This window comes from Delphinus delphis, chromosome 12, assembly GCF_949987515.2.
Source record: "Delphinus delphis chromosome 12, mDelDel1.2, whole genome shotgun sequence".
Lineage (NCBI taxonomy): Eukaryota > Metazoa > Chordata > Mammalia > Artiodactyla > Delphinidae > Delphinus > Delphinus delphis.
Window position 1 is genome coordinate 5,633,892 of NC_082694.2, and position 25,936 is coordinate 5,659,827.

Here is a 25,936-nt window from a genome sequence, read left to right on the forward strand (position 1 = left end):
ATCATTTATTTATTTATTTATTTATTTATTGGCCGCTGCCACAGGGCCTGCGGGATCCTTAGTGCCCAGACCAGGGATGGAGCCCATGCCGCCTGCACTGGAAGCGTGGAGTCTTAACTACTGGACAGCCAGGGAAATCTAGGGATTTCCCTAGAAAGATCTTTTATACTGTATTATAAAAACTGGATTTTAAAATGCATTCCTAGGGAAAAGCTAGCCACAGAAATGAAAACTTTCTTCTTCAAAAGACAGGCAAATGCCAAACCCCTATATTCTTGCCTAGAAGTACATATACCTATATTTAAAAAAAAAAAAAAAAAAAGCCTTTTGGAGTTACTGAAAAACAATAAACTTGATCTTTAGCTGCTTAGATGTAACTGAATTGCCTTTGAAATGTACTTAAACAGATTGAATTATGGACAGTTATTGGTTACTTGGGGAAGAATCATAAATTCCAGATGATTCACTGGCCTCTTTGCCTCCACACATATTCAGTGGAAACTCATTTTGGCTTTCAGTGGCCATAGGAAAGGCTGCGGAATTCCACAGTCAAAAAAAAATGCTTCATGAAGGAAGTTATAGTGAATACTAAATTAGAATCAGGATAACTCATCTTTTCTCTGTTCAGAGGACATACACACTGGGGAGACAGGGCAATTTTCAGCAAGGGCATCTATATAGAACTAGAAAGTAAGCTTCATAACATTTGAGGGATGATAACACCAGCTTACTCATCGTGTCTATTTTCAGAGGATGGAAATGAGGTCTGCAGTAGTTAATTGTCTACCGAGATCAAAAGTTTAGCCTGTGGCATAACTCAAACTGAAACCCTGATAGCAGGTGTGACACATTAGGTTGAAGACTTTCCAAAATATCCTACAATATGGAAACTATTCCAAGGAGGCAGCAGGAGACTAGGTTACTTCTCCAGGTGGAGCTGCCTGGAAGGCAGGGCAAGAGTTCATCCTAAGTATAGAAGTAAAGAAAAAAAATCTGGAGTGTGGGTAAGAATGCTAAGGACAGCAGCATTCATGGAATGGTAAGCCTAGATCTGACGTGGTCAGAAGAAAGAACAAAAAGGACACTTGATAAGCTATGTATTTACTATCATTTTCTAAAAGGAATCATAGCAATTCATGAAGAAATATATAAAAAATGCAGTCTGCAGATCTGCATAGGAACACTGAAGGACATAACTGACAACATCCCCACAAGGAGTTTTTGAGGAAGAGACACCAACAGTCTTCATACAAACATTTCTTACATTAGCCCGTACTAATGTCTGAAGGTATAATGTTAAGCTCGAATGGTCTGAAGGTTTTTCTAATGGGTAAAAAGCATTCCATGTATTTATTGTTTAGTGTTTCTCATTATTTCTCAGCCTTTTAATTGAGGTATAAGTTAAATAGAGCAAAATGTATGGATTTTAAGTGTATAGTTTGATGAGTTTTGGTAAATCTAAACATCAGTGTAGCCACAACCCGTTAAAAATAGAACGTATGCATCGCTGTCCCTCCAGAGAGGGTCTTCATGCACCACCCACCCACCGAAAGCATCTATCACTATAGCGTAGTGTTGCCCTTAGAACTTGATAGAAATGACATCATAGCAGCGTGCCATCTTTTGTCTCTGGCTGTTTTTTCCCAACATAATGACTGAGAATCCATCCATGTTGTTGCTTGTGTTAGCAGTTTACTCCTTATGGCTGAGCGGGATTCCACCGTATGAACCTACCAATTCATCCCGTGGTATCCACTCATCTATTGGCGAACATTTGGACTCTTTCTAGGTTTTGGCTATTATGAATAAAGCTCCTATGAAAATAACATTGAGTTTTGCAAGGATGAATAGCATTTCCTTAGGCAAATGGTTTTGAAAAAAAATTGGCAAAAAAACCACCTTTTTACAAAACATGATCTTCTTCCCAAGAGAGAAAATGGCGCCGGGCTTACCGATGTTCCAGCGGTGACCTAGAGCGCAGCTGCCCAGACTCCCCCCACACCCCGAGCAGGCCCACGAAGCCCTACCGAGGGCACAGTTGTTTTTCTGACATTCTCCTCCTCAAACATCAATTTTTCCAACAAAACTTTCGACAGTCATGCGCTAGTGCTCACGAAGAGGCTAAGCTCTCCAGGCGCCTAAAGCACAGGGCTTTTCTGTAACCGGTTGTTTTCAATCCCCTAATTTTTTAAAACTTTCATGATGTATTATTTGAAACATATAAAATACGACATAAAAATGAATGTTATGAAGTTTCATTATAAAATGAACCCCTGTGAAGTGGTCCCCAACCTAGGAACCAGACTACCGTCCATGAACTGGTTTTTTCTGGGACTCCTTTGGAAAGAGAGTTGCTCCTCAGATATTTAAAGAGAATCTCTGGGCTCTAAGTCAGTGGATAAAATTTAGATATCTCCCTTGAGAACTGGCAAGGGATTTGACCTTTGGGGATGGAATCATGTGCCCCCTCACGATATGGATGACGTTGGGGTCCATTAGGATTATCTGATTTGAGCCCAACTCTCATACAAGACTTTGGATAATATCTGAAAATTGTCATGTGTAGGGCCACTACCTTTATGTATGTATTTTAAAAGCATGGAGCGTTGACTTATCAAATGTAAACATTTTAAAAATTCCACAATATATGAAAATGAATCTTGACATGTGTTAACTTTTAATATGTTAGGAATCTTAAAAATTGCAGTGTTTGAGGCGTTTCTCAACTTCTAAGAAGCCCTATATGTCATTCCAGAGGAGGAAACACGAGCATTGGTGCAGGCTGAATCTACTCTCACAGGTCCATCCAAAGTCTAAATGTATACCTGTTTTTTTTTCTAATCATTATATAATGGGGAAAGGAAAATTTACCAATTCTACATTTTCTAAAGAGTAATACTTGTTATTATATTGTAATATACTTCCAAAGCAGTCTTGCATATAGTACATATTTCATTCATTAAAAAATTAGCTTTTCTGATAAAATAAACTAGAAGTTCTTAAAAATAATTTAAATTGTATTTATGTAACAGCTTGTTCTTCTTTAAATTAATACACATTGCCTTCTCTTATAATTCAATTATGCTCGCTTTTACATATCATATTTCAGAAATTGTAAAACTACCAATGCACAATGGTCAACCGTCAACATTCTTTGCTTATCTCCACTCTTCATTTTCTGACTCACTTTCCACTGATTTTTCCCCAATTTTCTGAGATGGCCTGAATAACTTAAACAGTTATAACTTCACGACTATACATTTTCATTACATCTATCTGATTTCCAAATATTCATTGCTGCCCTCACCTCCTCATACTACTTCCCAAATACATGAGTTGCTTCTTCCCTTTCATTTTCTGGCCTCATGTTTTATTTAGTCAACCAAACCTACGTAATATCTATCATATATCAGATTTTTCAAGTATTTATTACTTTCTTAGATTGGTATAATAATTTTAGGCATTAAACATCCTATATATTCAATACTCTGCACTCTCTTGAGAAACAATTATTGACAGAGAATGATCATGAGGTTATATCCATCCCTACAAATAGTTAGGGGCTTAATCTGAAAAGCAGTTTCATTTAATGCCAAGGAAGTGTCTACTGATGGTAACTGAGTTTCAGGAAGTATTTAGTGGTTGAAGACCACAGGTGTGGAATCTGTCTGCCCTGCTTCTAGGTTTACTGTCCAGAAAACTTTAAACTTTACCAGCTGAGTACCACTGAGCAAGTTTTTTACTTCTCTTTGTCTCTGTTTCTTCATTGGTAAAACAGAGATAATTCAAGTGCCCACCGCAGAGAGCAGTCACGAGGAATTAACGGAGGTGAAGTACTCAGCAAGATGCGTGGAACAGGGCTAGCGCATAACGAGCACTGGCTACTTTCACTGTTAGGCTTTGGCATGAGCTCTTGCTACGGCTAGAAATGTTGTTCTCTGAAATCTTCTAAAGCGTCAGAGCTTCTCATGTGACTAGGCTATTTCAGGGCTGGCCAAGAGGCAAGAGAATAAACTTGCCACGGGGCCTTCCCGTTCTGAAGGAAAGGTCGCTTCACATGTGTCTGCCAGTGTCTCGCTGGAATTCTCCACCAGGTGGCACACGCCACCTCACAGCCCCACTAGGGCACGTTCTGGAAAGAACATCAGGTGAACCCAAACTGGGGCTTATTCATATTAAGGACGTTTTCTTTTTCCACTGCCCAGTCAAGCAAACCTCCCGCCCCTCCTCGACAGCCCCTGCGTTACAGGAAGCAAAAATTCTTCCTAGGACAAACCCAGCCTATGTTGATCTGATCATTCAGATGAATCTGTACTCCGTGTGCTTCTCTTCTACACGAGAAAGTATAGAGAAAAAAAAGGCCTCAGAAAATGCATAACATAATCTAGTAAAGGAAACAAAGAGCAAAGTGACAGTTTGGGGGAAGGGTGAGGAATGAAACAGAATATTTGCAAACAAACTAAATGCCTTAACAGTACTGGGTAAATAGTAGATGTTAATGATACACGTACTTTGGAAAAGGAGAATGAAACAGATGGAAGCTCATTCTGCCCTTCCACCACGGCAAATTAATTCCAAACCAGAGATCCTATAAATAGGCCAGAAAGTCTGGTCACCTAACACGTCTGAAGACTCCCTTTCAGGGTGGAGATTAATTATACCCCGTAGTAATATGTCATGTGAGTGAAAGCATTCATTTGCCAGGCCTGTTGCTCCAGCTCTCAGAAAAACAGCTCAGGGCTTCCCTGGTGGCTCAGTGGTTAAGAATCCGCCTGCCAATGCAGGGGACACGGGCTCAAGCCCTGGTCCGGGAAGATCCCATGTGCCGCAGAGCAACTAAGCCCGTGCACCACAACTACTGAGCCTGTGCTCTAGAGCCCATGAGCCACAACTACTGAGCCCACGTACCACAACTACTGAAGCCCGAGTGCCTAGAGCCCGTGCTCCGCAACAAGAGAAGCCAGTGCAATGTGAAGCCCATGCACTGCAATGAAGAGTAGCCCCCGCTCGCCGCAACTAGAGAAAGCCCGTGCGCAGCAACGAAGACCCAACGCAGCCAAAAATAAATAAATAAAATTTTTTAAAAAAGAAAAGAAAAACAGCTCAGATACATTGTTAAAGGGGGTGGGGAGCATTTAGTCAAGTCTTCAGAAAAGTTCCACCAAAGCTATTACTGAGCGAGCCTCTCACACCTCGACTCATCTGGGTAGGAGTCAACCAGGAACCAGACTGTCTCCAGCAAGGACGGTGTAACAAGCTCAGGCTAGGGTGGGGACTCACAGGAACGAGCCAGCTGTGGCTCTCCTCTCTCCCCTCGCACTCCCCCTCCTTCCCACAGCCTTCATCTGGTTGAGACACTGGAAACTCACGGGACTGGGTGTGACGTGTCCCTTTTGAATTCTTCCTCTGGGAACTTGTGTCCTCACTTTAGTGCCACATACAGGCAGACCGTGTTTTATCGCATTTTGCTTTATTGCGCTTCTCAGATGCTGCACTTTTTAATAAATTGAAGGTTTGTGGCAACCCTGCTTTCAAGCAAGTCTGTTGGTGTCGTTTCCCAACAGCATTTGTTCATTTCATGTCTCTGTGTCACACTTTGGTAATCCTCACACTATTTCAACCTTTTTCATTATTATATTTGTTAGGGTGATCTGGAATCAGTAATCTTTGATGTTACTATTACAAAAAGATTACAACTTGCTGAAGACTCAGATGATGGTTAGCACTGTTTAACAATGAAGTCTTTTTTAATTAAGGTCCGTACATTTTTTAGACATAACGCTATTGCACACTAATCAATTACAGCATAGTGGGTCTGGAAGCAAACGCACAGTATCTCCAAGGTGTACCTGTGCTTACCATATTGGTTCCTATTCAAAACCAAGTCTGGACAAGTCTGATTCTAACAGCCTGTTACACATATTTCAACCAATAAGCAACATGGAGAGAAATAAATGCTCAAAGAACTATCTGAGAAAGAAAATGAGGCTTTAAAGTATTTTTGTAAATAAAAGCTCTTCTAAGCGCTTTCCTATTTAATATTAACCAAGGTTGACTTGTTCTAGCACTTGACATCTATAAAAAATGTCAGATCAAGGACATTAAAATTCCACATGATAATAGTATCAGTATCCAACACAATAATTTTTGTTGGATACTGATACTATCCAAATAAAGTCCCAAATATGACAACTGAAGGCAGAAAGCAAGTGTACAAAGCAGGTAGTTTTAGAAACATAAGAGTGACTGGGTCTTCTGTTCCTACTTGGAAAGCAGATCTGTATACCCAAACCTTTGGCCTGAGCAAAAGGGAAATCCGAGCAGCCCTTCTGCAGTTCATGAAAATCAGAGACACTAATTCTACGACAAAAGTACATCTGGCTGATATCAGTAATACACAGTTTTTATTAATCACTATTTCTTTCCCCCACCCACCTCCAACAAACCAGAGCTCTGAATAAAATGCCGAAGTCCTGGACTGTGGTGAAATACTCAGTTCCGCACTGGGAAGTGATGCTTTTGATTTTCCCCTGAGAGCCTACTTCTTGCGTGCTAAGAAAGACGGAAGCTTTAGCAAAGCTGGCAAGCACTCACTGGCCCTCCTGGCCTGTTCCCCTCACACAGGAGGCCCCCTTTGCCTCTCGGGGATCAGCAGCTGTTTACAGGCTGATTGTTCAGCATACAGACATGGGGACAGCAGGTGTAAGCGGGGAGATGAGTGTGCTTCCCGTAAGTTTAGAATGCCTGCCTCTAGGCTGTCAGCAGCTCTCCCCTAATCCCTTCCTGCTTTGGGGCTGTTTCCTCCACATACTCTTCTCCTGCCCTGACTGCCGCCGTGTTCTGCTTTGTCTGGAGGGAGACGTGAGGAGCAAGACACGACCCTCAGTGCCTCCTGTGAGCCACGTGTTCAGTCGCAGCCGAAGGAAAATGAGCGTCTGAAACAAGTCCCTTGGCTTTTGTGAGCTATTTTTTCTAGGATGAAGGCAAAAAAGTCTCTTGTATTATGCATCCATCGCATCTATCTTATCTCAGGTAGAAATGAGTCATGTTTACCATGAGCTATACAAACTCCACGGATCTTTTTTAAAGAAACAAAAAAACAAACCGCAAATCCAGTTTACTTCTGAGTCAGTTTTGCCCTCTACATGTAAGAATGTTATATCCCCTTCGTATCCCCTTACCTTCCCTATAGTGTGTTTTGAAGGGGGTTCATATCCCTACACTCTTAGAAAGCACTGTCCTCCAGACCAGAGGGGAGCAGGTTGGAGCCCCACAAGGACGTGCTCAGGCTGTTTGTCCCACCTGGCAGAGGGTTTATACAACTCACCCCGGCTCACACCGCTCACATTCCTGGTGACCAACGGCAGCTTGGTTGGGGAGACAGCTGGTGAAACAGCTGTCTGGGCAAGAAACATACCCTGTGGTCACAGAATGGGGCAGGAGTCAGGCCACAACTTTACCTCCATCAACCTTCCAAAGGACTAATTACACAGCAAAGGTGTCCTTTCCTTCGGCTAACACACCCTGGGCCTGGAGCGTGGGCTTCCATGTTCCTCCGACTTACAAGACATCTGTGTAGTCTCCCCAACGTGAGACTCTAACAAGGAATTTAGCCAAGATCCAGAAGCTTCCCAGGCCCCTCTGCTCAGGTGAGACTCTGTCTAGCTCTCCATCCAGCAGAAAAATGTAACCTCAGGTTGTCATTCAGGTAAAGGGGATTTCAATTATGGAAGAAGAATCTTTCTACCCTGATATGCTGGTAAAATACTAACATCTAGCTTTTTTATGTCTTTTCACCCAATATCAGTGTCCCAGAACATCCAGACCCCGTCCTCATTCTCACTTGTGTACGCAGGGATCTTACTCCCATGTAGCAATTCCTGTATGGATGTCGCTTTGCCCAGGCATTAGGAATATGCAGCTGTACAGTAATCTTCTCCACATAATTCAAATGTTTTGTAATGTCACGCCTCCTTGCATCTTTCCTAACACATCCAATATCACAGGGTTAGGAGAAAACACGAGTCGGCCCTTTGCATCTGAGTACTCCTGGAGTCCACGTTGAAAGAAAATTCAGCAACTGTTTAGGCATTGGGATGAGACTCACTGAAACACACGCGGGTGTCATAACGTCCTGACAATTACCGTGTGCTTGGTCCAGAACCGACCTCCCGTGGGGGACACATGGCCCGAGCTGAGGAGGCATCTGCCCAAGTGCAGGGAGTGGCAACATATGGCCTCCAGACCTTTGAGCCACTGACAGAACAAGACGAAAAACACGGACCCCACCCCTTGCTCACACGGACAGCTGTGACATCAGCATGCCACGGCCATGTGTGGAATGCCCCAAAATAGTCTTCTTGCTGATGCCAAAGAGTCTTTCTGTGTGCACACACCCAGCAATGGCCACTTGGAATTTGGTTCTGCCCTCTGTTAAGGCCATCTGTCCAAATAAAGAGAGAGTATCCAGTCTTGTTTGTGGCACTGATAAAGTAGTCACAGAAACTGTGGGCCCAGGCTGCACCTGTTCCCAGCTGCCCGGCTGAGCACAGAGTGCTGGCAAAGGAAGACCGCGAGGCAGGGAATGACAAGGCAAGCCCTAAAAGGGGGAGATTTTGGAATACTAGTTCCATGGAAAGAGAGGTCTTCGCTTTGAAAACATAACATCTAACCAAAGAAAGCATGACAAATTCAATCCAGTCTAACTCAGTGAAAGACTACACGCACAGTTCCATGTTAAACGTAGTACAGAAAACTCTTGGCTGCCTGCCCCAAAAACCTAGTGTTTAGCACATATTTTCCTAGTGTCCATACAGAATAGTATGTAAGTTTCCATCTCCACATCTGAAAGGATTAGCTGCCTATTAACAAATCTGGGGATGTTAATAATAGACAATTGGAAGGTTTTGAAAATTCTTCTGTCAATAACACTCAGATCTGAGGATGATTTATTTGCCCCATAACTGCTTTAAAAGATGTGTCTCGTGGTAGAAATTGCTACCTGACAGTAAATTTTAGTTATTCCTGAGAACACCACTTTTACTGCCCAAACTGATAAAAAATAAACAGTAATTTTTTAATCTCATCCAACAGGATATCTCTCTGTTCTTGGGAAATAAACAGTCCTATAAAAACAATAAAGAATAGTGCCATGAGGGAAATTAAAAGTCAGATTTAAAAAGAAGTATCCTCGTAATCGTCTGGTTGAGTGGCTTTCAGGATGGGCTCCCAGAACACGGTGGACCCCTCCCAAGGCGTTTCTGCATAAAGACCTGAGCCGAGAGGACTTCAGACCCACACCCACTGCAGCCAAAGAGTCACTGGAAAAAGGGAATCCAGTGGTCAGAGGCACATGGGTGCAAGTCAGACGCTTAATCTCCCTTCAGAGTCCTCAGCCAAAATAATTATGTAGATCTGCTACTTTCTCAAAACAAGTATAAAATGGAAAAAATGACCAACAATTTTTTTCAAAAGCACTACACACACACACACACACACACACACACACACATACAGAAACACACAATTCTCTAATAAGACCAAACTCAGGATCAGAGCATTTCTGAGTTTAAAACAATTATGTTGCCCATAATGTTAGTACTAAATTACTGCTAGTACATATTCCCTTTATTGACAAAGATTTTAAAAGATTAAAAAGCAAAGAAGAAGAAGAAACTAATATTTACACATTTTAGTAGAGTGCTATTGTTTCTGGGAAGACCATTCAAAAATATACACCTTAACTAGACCTTTGGATAAACCGAGAGTAGAATGTGATTTGGGGGAGAAGAAATATTTGGTGAAGAAGATGCTCAGTTTTAAGGCATATAAGGGGTTTGGTCTTATGGAATTATGAAGTAAAGAAGAGAGATTATCAATTACGAGATCTAAGTGAAAGAAGCCAGACACAAAAGGCCATGTATTGTGTGACTCCATAGACATGAAATGTCCAGAACAGGAAACCCACAGAGACAGAAAGCAGGTCTGTGGCTCTCAGGACTGGGAGGCGCGCAGGAGCAGAGCATGAGGTTTCTTTGTGGCGTGATAAAAATATTCTGGAATCAGACAGTGGTAATCCTTGCCCAACTCTGGGAATATATCAAAAAACACTGCATTATATACTTTCAAATGGTAAATTTTGTAGTATGTGAATTATATCTCAATTGTTAAAGTTATTTCTTTAATTATGAGCTCAAATGGCTAAATCTGGGTCCTTGAAAACTCAGTGAAGAAAAGAGTTTTAAATAAAAGACAAAAATAAAGACAGAATAAGTTAAATAGAGGGCCCTGGTTCCCACAGTGTTATTGTTTTGTGGGGGTTTTTTTTTTTGTTTGTTTGTTTGTTTTTTTGCTGTACGCGGGCTTCTCACTGCTGTGGCCTCTCCCGTTGCGGAGCAACAGCCTCCGGACGCGCAGGCTCAGCGGCCGTGGCTCACGGGCCCAGCCGCTCTGCGGCATGTGGGATCTTCCCGCACCGGGGCACGAACCCGTGTCCCCTGCATCGGCAGGCGGACTCTCAACCACTGCGCCACCAGGGAAGCCCTGTTTTGTGTTTTTAAGCTCTCTGAGCAGAGCATTTATGTGATTATTCTTTTATTCCCTCTGCAAAAAAATTAAGCGCAATATTATGCAAAAATAGTGTTTAAAGGAACTATTTGTTAATTGATTATTGATTACATGATTTTGGGCAACAGCATGAGCCATCTTTGCAGTGATTAGAAAGACAGTAGAGCTCCCCACTCTGTCCCTTTCCTTCACGGTCACTACAATCCCAGGTGAGACAACTGGTCCCTTTTATGGGATGCTGCAATAGACCCAACTCAGGTACAGTTTGGTCTTAGTCGTAGTGTAGTTTGTCTAAATTCCCAGAACGTTTATGTTACAAAAATCCTTGTGCTTATGTTTTCAGGTTAGTGCTCTGGCTTTTATTTCCTAATTAAATTTAAAAGTCTTAAAATTCACAAGACTCACCTATTCAATTATTTTTCTATTTGTACTATGATCCTTTTAGCAGGAATTAGACTAGTTAGAAAGCTGACTAAAAAAGATACAGGTTTTACAAAGAAGAGAAGGTGTTTAGATAATGCACATGAAGCACAATTAAAATGGAAGGATGACGATATAGAAAAAGATGCTTTGTACCTACAATCAACAAATCATGAGGGTTTGTAATATCATCATGGGGCTATCTTCTTAAGAGCACACAAAAAGCTTCACCTACGCCCAGATGTTACAGAGAGACGTGTTATAGCCCCCTTTTACAGGTAGAAAATTAACAGGATAAGAGAGATTAAAGGGCTCTTACAGCAGAGCTTTCCTGTCTACTGTCTTCATTCATATAATGTGGATACAATGAGCAAATGGAAAACGGGAAGTCCCTGGAAAAGCGTGTGACATATAGGTAGCACTCAGGAAATATTGTACATGAATATTAACATATTATTACTACTGGAAGCCTCACCCCTGAAACTAGAAGTGGAAAATATGAAGATATGGGGGAAAACCACAGCTGGAAATCATACCCTTCACGATGGACGTACCTGCGGCGATGTAGGAGCCTCCCCCGGCTTTATAGAGAAGATGGCTGGCGAAGGGGGCTGCGCAGATGATCAAAAAGCTCGCAGTCACCACAGAAACTACCCCAAGAAGCATCAGGACCGCCCAGAAGCCACGGTAAACTGCAGACCCCGGAGAAAAGGACAAGAGAAAGGCACACTTAGATTGTGAACGCAGCAGACTGTCACACAGTAAGTTTCTCTCTGCAGTTTTCTAATTTCAGCCCCAGCACTGCTGGACGGAATCCCAGGCTGTGGTCCTGAGTTCTCTTTAAAAGGAAGCCTCACCAGACGACTTTGGACTCAATGATGCCGAACTTCTATCAACAAGCACTTGGTATTTACACCACATATGTGCTTAATATACTCTGGGAGCTCATTTTTCTAACCAGATTATCCATGTTAGAAGTGGGAACACCTAACGTTCTATAAAGACTCCTCTTGAGAAAGTTCCCAGATAGGTCACACATAGGTGTTCACACCAAAAGGACAAGGACATAAAAAGGCATTCATATTCACAAATGCTGCCTCTTAATTACTGCCAAGATAGTGTTTATACCACAGTGATCCCTTAGAAGCTGGTAATGGTCCCCCCAATCTCCTAACAAAAAAGTACACTTCTATTTAGATTGTGACTCTACTGGAAAATAGTCTTAAGGTAATAAAAACGACAAGCAAAGCGGAAAAAAAAAAGGGTTTGTACAGACTGAGATTTAAGATCAGATATATTTAAGGCTTACTGCTTTCTATTAATATTTGTTCCTAGAAAGATTTAAAATGAGAAGCTATAGCGGTCTCTTAGTCAAGGACCAGTAAGTCTGAATTAATGGATGCAGCTGGTGATAAATAAATTGTGGATTTAGTGACATACAGTGATCAAATAAAGAAGAATTCTAATGTGCATTTTTGAGTGGGATAATTACCGATCTCTTAAACAAATTCATCATTTCCCAAAGGCTCAAACACAAAAATAAATTCCTACGTGTGTAAATGAGGGAAAGCTCACTGAAACACATTCATGAAATTACAGTTTTTTACAAAAATACAGAAACTTTATAAGAAAGCAAAGAACGATTTTTCTCAACAAGCCACCTGGCAGAGGAAGAAATATATCAATCAACTGGAATCTTTAAGAGAAAAGAGAATGGGAGGATGGAAAATCGAGGAGAGGAACCACCGCAGTTAAATGAGAAAAGAAGGCTTACATTTCCGCGTGAATAACTCGGTTTTGAAGACAGAAACAAAAGGCAGGCTTCCACCTCACAGGCCAATGCCATCCATCTGGCAGTGGCTGCCAGGCTTGCTGGTGAGGAAGTATTCTGTGGCTGTACTCAGGCTCCTCAAGGCACAGGGCAGTAAAGCACTGATCAGCTCTCAGTGCGGGAAGTGAGAGTGAAAGGCTTTGAGCCAAACGTCGGCCATCCCTGTCCTCCCAGAGTTTGCTAGATAACTGGTGAGCCTCACATGTTACACTTTCGTTCACTTCATTTATTGCACTATCACGCGGTCGTGCTGTGGCAAGTGCTGGGGTATAAACATTCGTAAGAGGTGGTCCGGGGAAAAGGAGCCCTTCTATCACCTCTCCAATCACCCTCTGATCACCCTCCAATCACAACTAAGACTAGACAAAACGGCAAACAACAGGAGTTTGGAAAGTAAACAACAGCAAGTGGATTAAGGAGGGAAGTAAAACCTTAATGAAAGATCAACTCAGCTGCAAGGGGTTTTCTGGGTTTTTTCTATTTTTTTCATCCAGGATTTGGCCTCAAGGCAAGCCAAATTTGGAACTGTGTAAAAAGGTTCAAAGAGCACAATATCCCTACAGAAGGCCGTCATGCTGGCTAGAGAAGCAGGAGAGGGGCTCTGCAAGCCAGAGTATGGGGAGAACTCATGTTTTTATTCTCCTCGCCCTGCTTCACAGCCAGCTTCAAACATAGATCTGCACTGCCACCCCCATGGGGGAGTGGACGTTTAACATCCCAAAGATGATCCAACTCTTAGGATAGAAGAATCAGAAAAAGAAACCCAATTGCTCAAAGAGTGGGGGAATCACCTTTTCTCTTGCTGGTCTGCACTGGTGCCGCTGCAGGGAACTCTGCCACAGCACAGGAGACCAAAACTCTGAAGGAACCCCATCTTTCTACCCAGAGAAACTGGGAAAAAGGGGCCGTGGAAGCCAGAGGGTGTACACGGCAGAAAATCCCACAGATGAGAGAGGGCTGGACAAGAGAATCTCCAGTTCTGTGTTTGAATCTGTACAAGTATTGGGCTCACTCTCCACGTTGCACACATGCAGAAAACACCCAGAGACGTATAGCAAAGGCTCTGAGAACTGAATTACAGTATAAAAACCACCCAAGTACCAGAGCAAGCCCGGAGCAGTGATGCCCCAGGCAGACCCAAATAGCATAGAGAACCGAATTGACAATGCAGCTACCATCACAGAGGAAAAGGACAGAACCATGCCAGCCAGTTGCCTATTCAAACAACAAATCAGTATTCTCCAGAGGATTTTAACAATATGCGGAGACTGACAACAAAATATTCAAAATGTCCAGGATACAATCCAAAATTTCTTGATATACCAACAACCATGAAAATCTGACCAATTCTCAAAGGACCAAGCGATCAGTAGATGCCAACACAAACACCATCCAGACATGTGAGTTAGCAGGCAGACTTTGAAGTAGCTTTTAGAACCAGCTTCTATGAACTAAGGTGAACACTCCTGAAATGAACAGAAAGATAGAAATTCTCAAAATAGAAGTAGTATCTATAAAAAAGAGAACTAGGCTGAACTTTTAGAGTTGAAAAATACAATATGTGAAATAAAAACTCCCTTACATGGGCTCACTAGCAGAACAGGGAGGAGAGAGGAAAGAGCAACAAACTTGAAGAGAGAACAGTAAGAATTATCTAGTCCGAACCACAGAAGGAAAAGAGACTGAAAAGAAAAATGACGAGAATCTCAGGTACTTGTGGGACAATATCAGAAGATCTCACATTTGTGTCACTGGAGTCCCTAAAGCAGAGGGAAAAGATATTGGTGCAGAGAGAACATTTATAGAAATAATGCCTTCAAACTTCTTAAACTGGGTGAAAGACAAATTTACAGATAAAAGAAACTCAGCAACCTCCAAAGAGGGCACACTCAAAGAAATCAGCCTAGACACGTAATAAGAAAATTACTGAAAACCACAGGCAAAGTCTTGAAAGCAGCTGGGGGTGTGGGGGTGGAGATGACCCATTAGATGGACGGGAACAGTAATTCCACGGATGGCAAGTCTCTCATCAGAAGTGACTGAGGCCACTGCCCAAGTCAGAGTGGACATTGTGAGCTGTGGGCATGTTGTCACAATCACCGCAAAGTAGAGGAAAAGGGTTGCTGGCAAAGATGCTGACTTGGGTGGTCCCCTTTCATGACCACAGGGTGTACCTTCGATCAGAGGGGCTGCTCGAGGACTGAGGGCGTGCTGGGGACAGAGCAGTCCTGTGTGAGTAGAGGGCAGAGGAGGTCTGACAGCTTCCACTTTCAGGTTGGGGACCCTGAGTAAGTACACAACAGTAAAAGTCATGGCAAAGAAACAAACAGAAAAAGAAATGACTGAGGCCAGAAGACAGTTAAACAGTATCTTAAAAGTGCCCCAGAAAAAGACCTGTCAACCTAAAATTCTGCCTCCAGTGAAAATATCTTTGAGGGATGAAGGGAAAAGAAAGGCATTTCTCAAGGAGGAAAATATAGACTTTGTCATCAGTAGACCTGCTCTACAAAGAAATCCTAAAGAAATTTCTTTAGGCTGAAGGGAAATGACACCAGGGTTTCTTTGAAATTTCAGAAGTGAAGGAAGAAAAACAGAAAAGGTGGATATCTGTGTAAATATAGTAGATTATTTTTCTCATCTTAATTTCTTTAAAATATATTTGACTGTTGAAAGTTTTATATATATATATATATATATATATATATATATATATATATATATAGCATAATACAGTAAAGAAATGTAGGTTTCAGAATCAGAGTGATCTGAGTATGCACTCTTACCTGCAATGTAACCTTGGACCACTTACTAAACTTATGAACCTGTAAAATAGGAATGCTTTCTGAACCTTCACTTCTGTAAAATAAGAATGTTTGTGTCCATCCTTTAGAGTTCTTGGAAGAATTACTAACAGTGTATTTGAAGTGTGTGGCATATCACAAGAGACCAATGAATGCCACTTATTTTGTGGCTGCTTTTATTGCATGTTAAAATTTCATTAACATGACACAGCAGAGGGTATTATGGTCAGTAATAGGAAAGTGGATTACTTCCCCCAGAGAGCCTTGCACAGTGTTTCTTATGTATCATTGACATTAGGAAATCCCTTTAGATTACAGTACAGGTTGTGTTTGCCAATACACACAGTTCCACAGAGCTTTCACACTATCTTCCATGGGAAGTTTCCCTGTCCACTAAGAAGGCACTGGCCACGTTTCATACCACACGGCTCTACTCTTAATTACCCCAAATACAAACAAACGGGGTCAGATACCTGACACAAAGACCGAAACATGGTGGCCTCTGACCCATGCAGAGATGAGCTGAGCTAATCAGTGTGACCCCTTGAGAACGGGAACACTGCAAAAGGGAGAGGATTCACAGCAGAGTTGAAGCTACAAGGAAGCACTGGTAGCTGATCCAGAAGAGCTGTGGTGAGCCACGGCCATAGCCAAGCAAGAGGGCAGGAATTATGACTCAGGCCATAGGGAGGGCAGAAAAAGCAGAGGAGCCTCTCCACAGAGAGAAGCGGGGGGACTGCCAGAAAGAGAAAACACCGGGTGAGGGTGAGAGAGAAAGACAGCCAGATGGAAATGGGGGATAAGTGCTCCCCAGAACTGCTGTTCCTGAGACCTGCTGCTTCCTGCCCTTGGTCTGCCCTAGCAGAGCAGCCTGACTTTTGGTTCTGAGTCCCCGGTGAAAGGCAGGAGCAACAGATCTGTACTTAAAGGAGGGGGCACCTGGCTGCCTGGAGAGTCGTGACCATACAGACATAGCTTCCAAGTGAAATTCCTTCCTGCAGTCACCACAGGCTTTATCTTCTGCCTGTGCTTCAACATTCCAAAGTGCGCAACTTCAAGCCTATTTCAAAATTTCTTGGAATTTCCTGTTTCTTAGCTAATTATATTACCTAGTTTGCATATGTGGCACACTTTGATTCCAGAATTGAAATGTTCAGTTGTAACGAAGAATCAGCTCCTGGAACTGGGTAGTTCTTTCACTGTCTGAAGTAAAACTGAGGCAATCAGAGAATTTTCAAAATAAAATGAATGTTTTGAGATATTACTAACTGGGTGACTCTGAGAGACCACAGTTTTCTAACATAAAGCACAATATCCTTCAAATAAGTTTATAGGAAGGATTGAGAACATATATGAAAAGTAGCTGCATGCAGTAAGGAATCAAATGTATTTGCTATTACTATTATTTTTACATGCCTTGTAATAAAATACTCTTGTCAACAATGTGCTTGACACTTAAAAGATATCTATTTATCTCATGGATTTAGGATGGGGACAAGCTTTCAGTTCTAGTATATAGACACTTTAAAAATTTTAAAGGATGTTCTTGTTTGGTTTAAAGGATGTTCTTGTTTGGTTAGTGGTTTATACTGTTTAAGACTCCTAGATCTTGAATGTATCTCTGAGAATACTTAATTTGTTTCCTTGTTCTTAATATGGGCCCATAAAAACTGCAAAGCTTTGTCTTTGAAAGCTTTGGACTGTACCAGGTGAAAACATCTCTAAAAATCCAATTCGACCATTTAATACAATTTAAAGCTCAACTTAAACAATACTGAATTTCTATTAATTCCTTAGAACATGAAGCAAGATTTACAGTGTAAACAGATTTACATGTAATCTATATCATCCCAATTTGGATTAATTAAAGAAAGCTTCATCTGAATCTGTGAAAGGCCAAAATTAACTACTGTTTTCAAAGAAATGAAGTTCTGTCAATTCTAGATAAATTGGTGAACTGACCTAACAAAGTGATCCTTGGTCGGGTGTCGTAATGAGGAAGATGATGAATAATTAGTCTAACAACAGACGTTATAGAAATGGTTCTCCTGAAGTACTCAGTTTATTTTCCTAAATCAATTAAACTTTTACCTTTACAGTATTATCCTGTTGTTTTTATGAGAGAAAAGAGACATCCAATCATCAGAGACTGTCTAGTTTGTTAACTAAGAGTGTATATGAATGCAAAACTATATTCATGATGTCTCAGTTCATTCATAAAAAATTGCATAACATAAAGAGTCTTAACTGTACTGCAAATTCAAATTTCAGATTCAAACAAATACTAAACGATCTCATGTCCCAGAAAGTACCCAAAAGGCCTAATTCCAAGTGACACACCTAGGAAGTGTAGGGAGACATCTGTTAAGAATCCTTCCGGTAGGAAACATACAAATCACCCCAAACGACAGAACAGTGAAGACCATGAAATAAAGTGGACTTTTAATTATACACATCAATATGTGTGCGTGTGTGTGCGTGTGCGCGTGTATGTGTAACTGTGCGTGTGCGCGCGTGTGCGCATGTATGTGTAACTGTGCGTGTGTGCGCGTGTGCGCATGTATGTGTAACTGTGCGTGTGTGCGCGTGTGCGCATGTATGTGTAACTGTGCGTGTGTGCGCGTGTGCGCATGTATGTGTAACTGTGCGTGTGTGCGCGTGTGCTTGTGCAGATTACCACAGACAGGAAGTCAATGGCAGAAGTGGCATCTGTTCCAAATTCCATGTAAGGGGTTAAAAAAATAAAACCCTACAGTACTTCTTTTCCACTAAAAATGTAATAAAAACGTACAGAAACCTCATTAGTTTAGACGATGGGCAAAAGCAACCTGAAGTTTTAACTGTGGATTTATTTTAGAATAAGTCCCATTCCAAGTCATTCACATCCATCCAATATTCCAAACTGATGTCTCACAAGGGACCTCTGAGCAGGGCCCTGCCAAGTTTGCCTGGTAAACGGGCACGCTGCTGTAACCAGAAGCCACTTAATTTGGCAAACGTATTTGGACAGCTCTTCAGGTGCCAGGCACCAAAAGCCGCTAGAGCAAGACAGAACCCTTGCCCTCACGAGTTCAGTCCGGTGAGGGAAAAGCAGTTAGCACTGTGTGCTAAGTGCCCTAGCCGAGGGGTGCACAGAATATCACGAAGCCAGATGACTCCTGCACAGAGAGGCCACTGTTTCAGGGCTGGATGGTAGTAAGAGAAGGCCTACCGTACTGGGTATAGTTGAACTGGGTCTTGACGTTTGCCGAGGATTTCAGTAGGCAGAGGCAGGAGGAAGGTGACGGGGGAAGGGAAAGCAGCTTCCCTAAGCTGCCACCCAGGTGGATGAGGGGAACGACAATGAGGAACCACATGCCACTCGAGGGCTGACGCTTTATCATACTGGTCCTAGGAAGCCCCTGAAGTCAGTGATCCGAGCTGGTGGCCACATGTGTATGAGAGTATCATTCCTGTAACTGGATAGAGAATGAACTGGCAGGAAAAAGACAGAACAGGGAAAACAAGTTATGTAGTTATCACAGTCCCCGAGTGGGGACTAATGCCGGGCAGTTGGGGGAGAGGTGAAACGAGCTTCAGTGATTCTGTTGTTACAGGTAGTAAGAAACCAGCAAGATAAAGGCTGTCTTCATGGATTTCATTTATATATCAAAACAGTTTGTTCTGTTGAGATACTAAGAAATCTCGTCTTGATTTTGTAACATTTCAACTTACACGACAAACCCTCTTTCATACAGAGCATAGGGGGAAAGTCAATCCAAATGATCACAATTCCAAATTCGTAGTGTTTTGATAAATTATTTTGTTGGGTATATAAAAATGTAAATATTGTATTTGCAGTTTAAAGATAAACTTAAGTGTTATTCATTTTTCAAAACTTGCTATCTTGCCTCAGACACCTCACAAAGCTAGTTCAGAGAGCTAATCCTGTATTCCGACACATCCTCAAGCACACACGGCGCGAAGTGCTGTAAAACGGTCTAAATGAAGCCAAAACAAAACACATCACCCCCTCCACCATCCTCGGCAGCAAACGAGAGCCCCCAGCATATGTCGCCGTAGCTTCAGGCAAGACGCTTCTGCTACACAGGCCAGCAGGCCTGTCCTGCATCTCCACGTACTACTTGTCTTGGCGATGTCGGGCGGGTCTAAAAATACAGCAATGCCCGCACCAGAGCAGAAGGACAGGCTGTACAGAGCGGCCGTGTCGGAGCTCCACAGGCCGGGACGTGCCAAGCCAAGCCACATGCTCTGCTCGGGCCACTGATTTTTCAGGACAAAAAGAACACTGAAAGACCTGACAGAGTTTATTGACTTCCCTCTTGTAAACTTGGCAGTGAAGGAAGAGCTGAGAGGGAGAAAGCGCCTCAGGAAGGAGGGGCGGGGCCCTCACCACCCACACTGGCTGTGACCTTGGGAAAGGCCCAGAAATCATTCTCAAGTTTCTCTTCCTGAGAGTCTCGGGGAGGGAGCGGCCGGAAGGGAGGCTTGCCGGGGAGCTGGGCAGAGGGGCGCTGCAGGAATGCAGGTACGAGTGGTGGCAGCACCCTCAAGGTCGCAGTAGGGAGGGAACCCAGGCGCTCGGCAGTGAGGTGAAGGGGACCAGAACAGGCCACCCTCACATATGCCAGTTTGGTATAAGGATTATTTTGAGCTGGGAGCAAATGAGAATCAATGAATGCAGAAGGAAACCTCTTAGGAGTTTTCCTTATCTAACTCGGAGGAGAAACTTCTGAGAAATGAGGACTTCCAGGGGAGTTTTATGGCCACGATAAAGACAGCAAGTCAACACCAACATGGGTCTTTAAACAAAGCTACAAATACAAGCCATATGTTCCATTGCTTTCTCTCCTACACTTTTCCTGGTCACTTTGCCACAGTTTACCACCCGAGCCCAAACCTCTTCTTCCCTTGTCTTGTCGCATCTCCACGTTCATCGTTCTTGGCTAAAAGGTATGTAAGTTCCCAGGCCTATCTGCTTCTTTGGGTCTTCACGTTTCTATGAAGGCCTCCGTATGCACACATGATCATAAACCTCTCCTATGTCAATGTCCATTTTTATCATCTAATTTGCAGGGCCCAGTTACTGAACCTAAGGGGGTAGAGGAAAAAGTTTCTTCCTTCCCTGTGGGGGCACTGTGTACAAAGCCACTCAGATCCTCGCACAGGGGGCCAGGTGAGCATCCAGAGTAAAGCCCCAGCTCCAGGGTCTTCCTCTGACCCCTGCTGCCTGAGGGGCCTGGACTGATGGCTCCCCTCCCCGCTCAGCTTCCAGAGCCACCCTGGAGGGTTTTAACATCATACCCAAGCTAGGATTCCAAACCACACCAACTGAGTGAGAATCTCTGAGGGTGAGCACAGCGACCATATTTTTAAAAGCCCCCTAGAAGAGTGGGATGTACAGCCAGGATGAGAACCACTGGACTGCTGAGTCTCTCTGGAGCTGCGAATTTTACTGAGAAGGTGCTGCTCAGCCTCTGCAGGTATTCTCTCCTCTGTCATCACAAAAATCCCTATTTTGTGATTTACAGATGAGGCTCAGAGAGGTTAAGTAAAGTCCCCAAAATGAAACAGCCAGTAAATGACAAGGTCAAGATTTGAACTCAGGGCTATCTGAGCTCAGTCTCAGACACCATTAGCCTCAATGTCTGTGGTGTTTATTTCCAATAAATTGTCACTGATCCATCTAAGGCTTCTAGGCTCAAATCCTCCCACTCTGGCTCCTCGTACCTTATCCTCCAGAAATGCTGAAATTATACTGAAGTTTCCGGTGGGGAAATGCTGTTATCACACCTGTAGGCTTTCATAATACTGCCTCTGTCAGCTAGAATACACAGCTTTCCAACTTGTCCTTTGAGATCCAATCAAACATCCTCCCCGACCCGCCCCAAAAGGACATAGTGGAGTTATGTCCTCATCTCCACCAAAAGGCAGGAGAGAGTAGAATCAGACTCAAGAGCTGGAATATCTCTTACCAGTTGTGTGACCTTGGGTAAGTTACTTAGCTCTCCATGCCTCACTCTCCTTCCCTAAGATGTAATAATAAAGATACCCATCCTAGGGCTTCCCTGGTGGCACAGTGGTTGAGAGTCTGTCTGCCAATGCAGGGGACACGGGTTTGTGCCCCGGTCCGGGAAGATCCCACATGCCGCGGAGTGGCTGGGCCCGTGAGCCATGGCCGCTGAGCCTGAGGGTCCGGAGCCTGTGCTCCGCAACGGGAGAGGCCACAACAGTGAGAGGCCCACATACCGGAAAAAAAAAAAAAAAGATACCCATCCTATAGTGCCCTTAAGAGGACTGGAAGAGTTACTGTGAGTCAGCCCTGAGCAGTGCCTTGCCTCTGCACTTCATCAGGGTCTTGACACATGTCCGTCACCAGACAGCACTCTGCGTTGTGCTTCTGTCTTTACATTTCCACCTCCACTTCTTGCCTGTGCATTCCTGCAGGGCAAAAACTCAGTCTTGTCCATCTTTCTAACCCCAGGGGAATCTTTATGGCTGGCATGTAATAGATGCTCAATAAAATATGAATAAGTGAATAATCAATAACTTATCACTCAGTCTCCACTGAAATCTCAATGTATACAGTTAAGGTTAGTGAGATATTTAATGGCCATGGGACAGAATGAAGCTAACTCATTCAAAATGGAAATGAATTGATGGTCTTGGCCTATAATCACAATGGCTAGGGATCACTTAAATCCCTACTAGGGAGAAACAGGCACTCGAAAGAGAAGAGTTGAGGAATCAAGTGATGAGATGTTAACACCTGGATACTAAGTAAGAGTACCGAGGACTATGTAACCATCCTTTCCAGGCTGCTGAATACCCAGTACATAGAAATCAAGAATCAAGAACATTGGGAACTTCTGTAAATGTTCCTGCCCAACTCTAAAACTGCCAGAAGAGAGGCAAATTTCCTCATTAACTGATTCCCTCTTAAAAAATCAGATCTATTCCTGAGAAGACTTGCTGTCTTTTACACTGAGCCATGAAAGGACCATTTTTAGGGTCCCTTTATTCATATACTTTTTTTAAACATCGACTATGAACCTGTTTACCCAAAGCTTTTGGCAGACAATTGAAAATAATTATAGCAAAGCCTTGCTTACTTGATTGTAAGTTTTCTAGGACTCCTGAGCCTTCATTTTCATATCTTTCAGATGATTTGCCTCCACAAATCTCTAACACCTTAGAAATCACACTTCTCTGAGGAATTTTATGGTCTTTCATTGCAACCATACATCCAGGAATCTTTCTCTAAGGGATGTGGCTCAAAAGTAGTTTCTATATTTCTTTATCAGAAAAGTTAGTTTGAGAATTGCACAGCACTAAGATGATTTGATAGGTCCCCTCTATTTTGATCATAAAACACCAACAAAAGAAGTGATAAACAACTGAATTGAATCCCACTCTTTCATTTACCCATGCTCAAATATTGATTGAAAAATCTATCTTGTATCAGGTGCTGTGCTAGATAAGTACATACTGGTGATACGCCATGAAAAAAAGTCCAGCATGTGCTATCAAGCAGTCTAACGGGAGAGAAACACACCATCAGATGACTGTCAGCTACACCAAGGGCAAGGGGAGAACTCTAAGGTGTATCACACGGGAATAGAGGAAGGGTAGTTGACCCAGTCTTGGCATATTTGCAGAAGGCGTCTTGGAGGAGCTGATTCTCTTTTTTTTTTTTTAATTTTTATTGGAGTACAGTTGATTTACAGTGTTGTGTTAGTTTCAGGCGTACAGCAAAGTGAATCAGTTATACAGACACATATATCCAATCTTGTTTAGAGTCTTTTCCCATATAGGCCATTACAGAGTACTGAGTAGAGTTCCCTGTGCTCTACAGTAGGTCCTTATTAGTTATCTATTTTATATATAGGAGGGTGTATGTGTCAATCCCAGTCTTTGGAGGAGGTGATTCTTAAACAGGAGAGCAGTAATGCAGGAAATGAAGGCAGAGAGCAGAAAGTATGAACAAGAAAGAAGGCGGGTGTGTGCAAGCAGCCTAGTGTGAAGGCACAGAGGAGGAAAGCTTTGGTGCTGGGGAAGTGGCGAGAGAGAGAAGGTACGAGGCACATCATGACGGTCCTTGTAGAATATGGTCGTTTAGCAGGGGAGCATTTTGGCCCATGTTACATGAAACTTTCCCTCCAAACGATATGAAAAATCACTGAACAACTTAAATTAAAATAGGTGTTTTGTCCACATGGAGCTTCAATCTATTAATAATCAAACCATAGGCAAAAGGTTTGCAGTCTGGTTTTGTGAGGCGCGGGGAGGTGTTTTCAGTGCGAAAGAGGGGGGAAAAAAGGCAGTAAAACACCTACTCCCTTTTCTTTATTACAGGCATTTATATTTTCTTGATATTTTTTTCTTAGGGGTAAAATACTTAGAGATAAAGGTACCAAAAAATCTAGCGGTACTTCATGGAAACTAGCCTCTCTTGTGAGTAAAATGAAATGGGCAAGAGACCTTATCAAGGAATTGTAATAACGAAAGAAAGGAAGTTAAAAAGTTTCTAGCAACAAAATAAAGGTATAGAGCTGGGAGTAACCATTGGCTGCTGGGGTGAGAGGGTTGTGCAGGCAATAAGCAGTGGCCTGTCCCAGCCAGCAAATGCCTTGGAAAAATACTCAGCCAGCTTAGAATCTGGACCTGCGTACTTTGGGATGTGAACCACACACGCAAGGAGTACTAGCACAGCCGGTGTGAAATGAGCATCCCCTGGGGACAGACAAGACAGCTGAGACATAGCTGCCATCCCTGGCAGGGCAAGCACACCTCATTTACTCCAGAACAAACATTCACACTTTGCTTATTCACAAACAGAGTCACATTTTCTCCAATGAGCAGGAAACACGATCTTTGCTGTTCAAAGTCAGCATTCACCAAGGACCTAAACCCCTCTTGGGCATCTCTCACTGACTTGGCCTCTTCCAGGGCTCAATCTGAAGGAATGGGGTAGAAATGCCTATCGGCAGCCTTCAGTCTTCACTGACTTGTCCGCTAGTTGCTGTGTGTTCTTCAGAAGTGGGTCACTTGTCCAGCCTCCCTGGTTTTCTGCTTGTTCTTGATAAAAAGGTAGGCTATCAGTCTCAGAAGTCACTTCCAACTCTTCTGGTTAGAGTCCCAACAAGTGAATAGTCAATATTTCCCTTTGATAGTGAATTGCATAGACTGAACTTCAAGTCTCCACTCGAAAAGACCAGCCTTCTGAAACTGCATGTTTAAGCAGAAAATCATTGAAAAGATCAAACGTAGCATTCCCATAGCTACTCTACACACAGTCTAGTGGGGGATTTGGTTGTATTTATTTATTTGCAGTGATAAGATACATCTTGGGAAGACTTCACTCTCTAGCTAATCAACATAGCAAGCTGTTGGAGCAAATGCCCTTCATATTGTGTAATAACAGCTGTGGCTCTGGAAACAAGTTAACGCTTCGCTTTCCGTACAACGCGTCCCTTCCCTTAACGATACTAAATCAACACTCTGTGGATGTGAATAATTGCCACGGCCACTTGCAGACTTGAAGCAATGAATTTGAGTCCTAGAAAAAGTGCTTTATAAAAATCAATCATATTTTTTAAGAACTATATATAAAAATCACTTTTATTTTATTTCTATAGCCCCAAATTTGCTTGTAAAGAGTAATAAATAGTAAAAGAAAGACTCATATCGAGTCACCATACGAAAACTAAGAAGTAATATAATAGAACTCACCAATTCTCCCCTAATTAATTATAGATTTTGTTTTAAACTATATACTCCTTGTTAGAAAGATGAAACATAATCTCCTTTACAATGTTATCAAGAAGCTGATTATGGAAACGGAGGCAGCTCACTGCAGAGCATGTACTTTGAGTTGAGAAACCCAAATGCTCTAAGTTTCCTTGGCCTTGAAATGGCAGCAATGAACTCTACCTCACAGCACTGTCATCAAGACCCAAGGAGGCAATCTTTGTAAAATAAAAAGTAGGTGGGCTAGCCCAATGACTGCACACAATAGGAGCTTATCATAAGAAATAAAATAAGTCATTTTCTTGTGATATTAATGATTTTTATAAAATAAATAACATTTTTTCTTTTTTTATATATTTGTCAATAGATTAGTGGGTTTCAACATGCAGAAACAAGAAATAAGGATATAAATGAACAACTCTGAAGAAATTAGGATGGTGCCTTTGTGCAATTAATGGTTCCAATTATTCATAAACTCACTGGATCTCATCCCTCATGCCAGCACTGAAATTTATCAAGCAGTACTTATGTTTAAAATATAATTCATATATTATCATTTAAAAGTAAA

At 42.4% G+C, this 25,936-nt stretch overlaps 1 protein-coding gene across 2 annotated transcripts in view; it reads right to left on the bottom strand.

Moving 5' to 3' along the window:
* Positions 1-25,936, bottom strand: part of TMEM182 (transmembrane protein 182) — a 68,220-nt gene that overhangs the window by 7,492 nt on the left and 34,792 nt on the right. For both annotated transcript variants that reach the window (XM_060027655.1, XM_060027656.2), the window contains one exon: positions 11,541-11,678. In XM_060027655.1, coding sequence (XP_059883638.1) covers positions 11,541-11,678 — 138 coding nt within the window. The remainder of the gene's footprint in view (positions 1-11,540; positions 11,679-25,936) is intronic.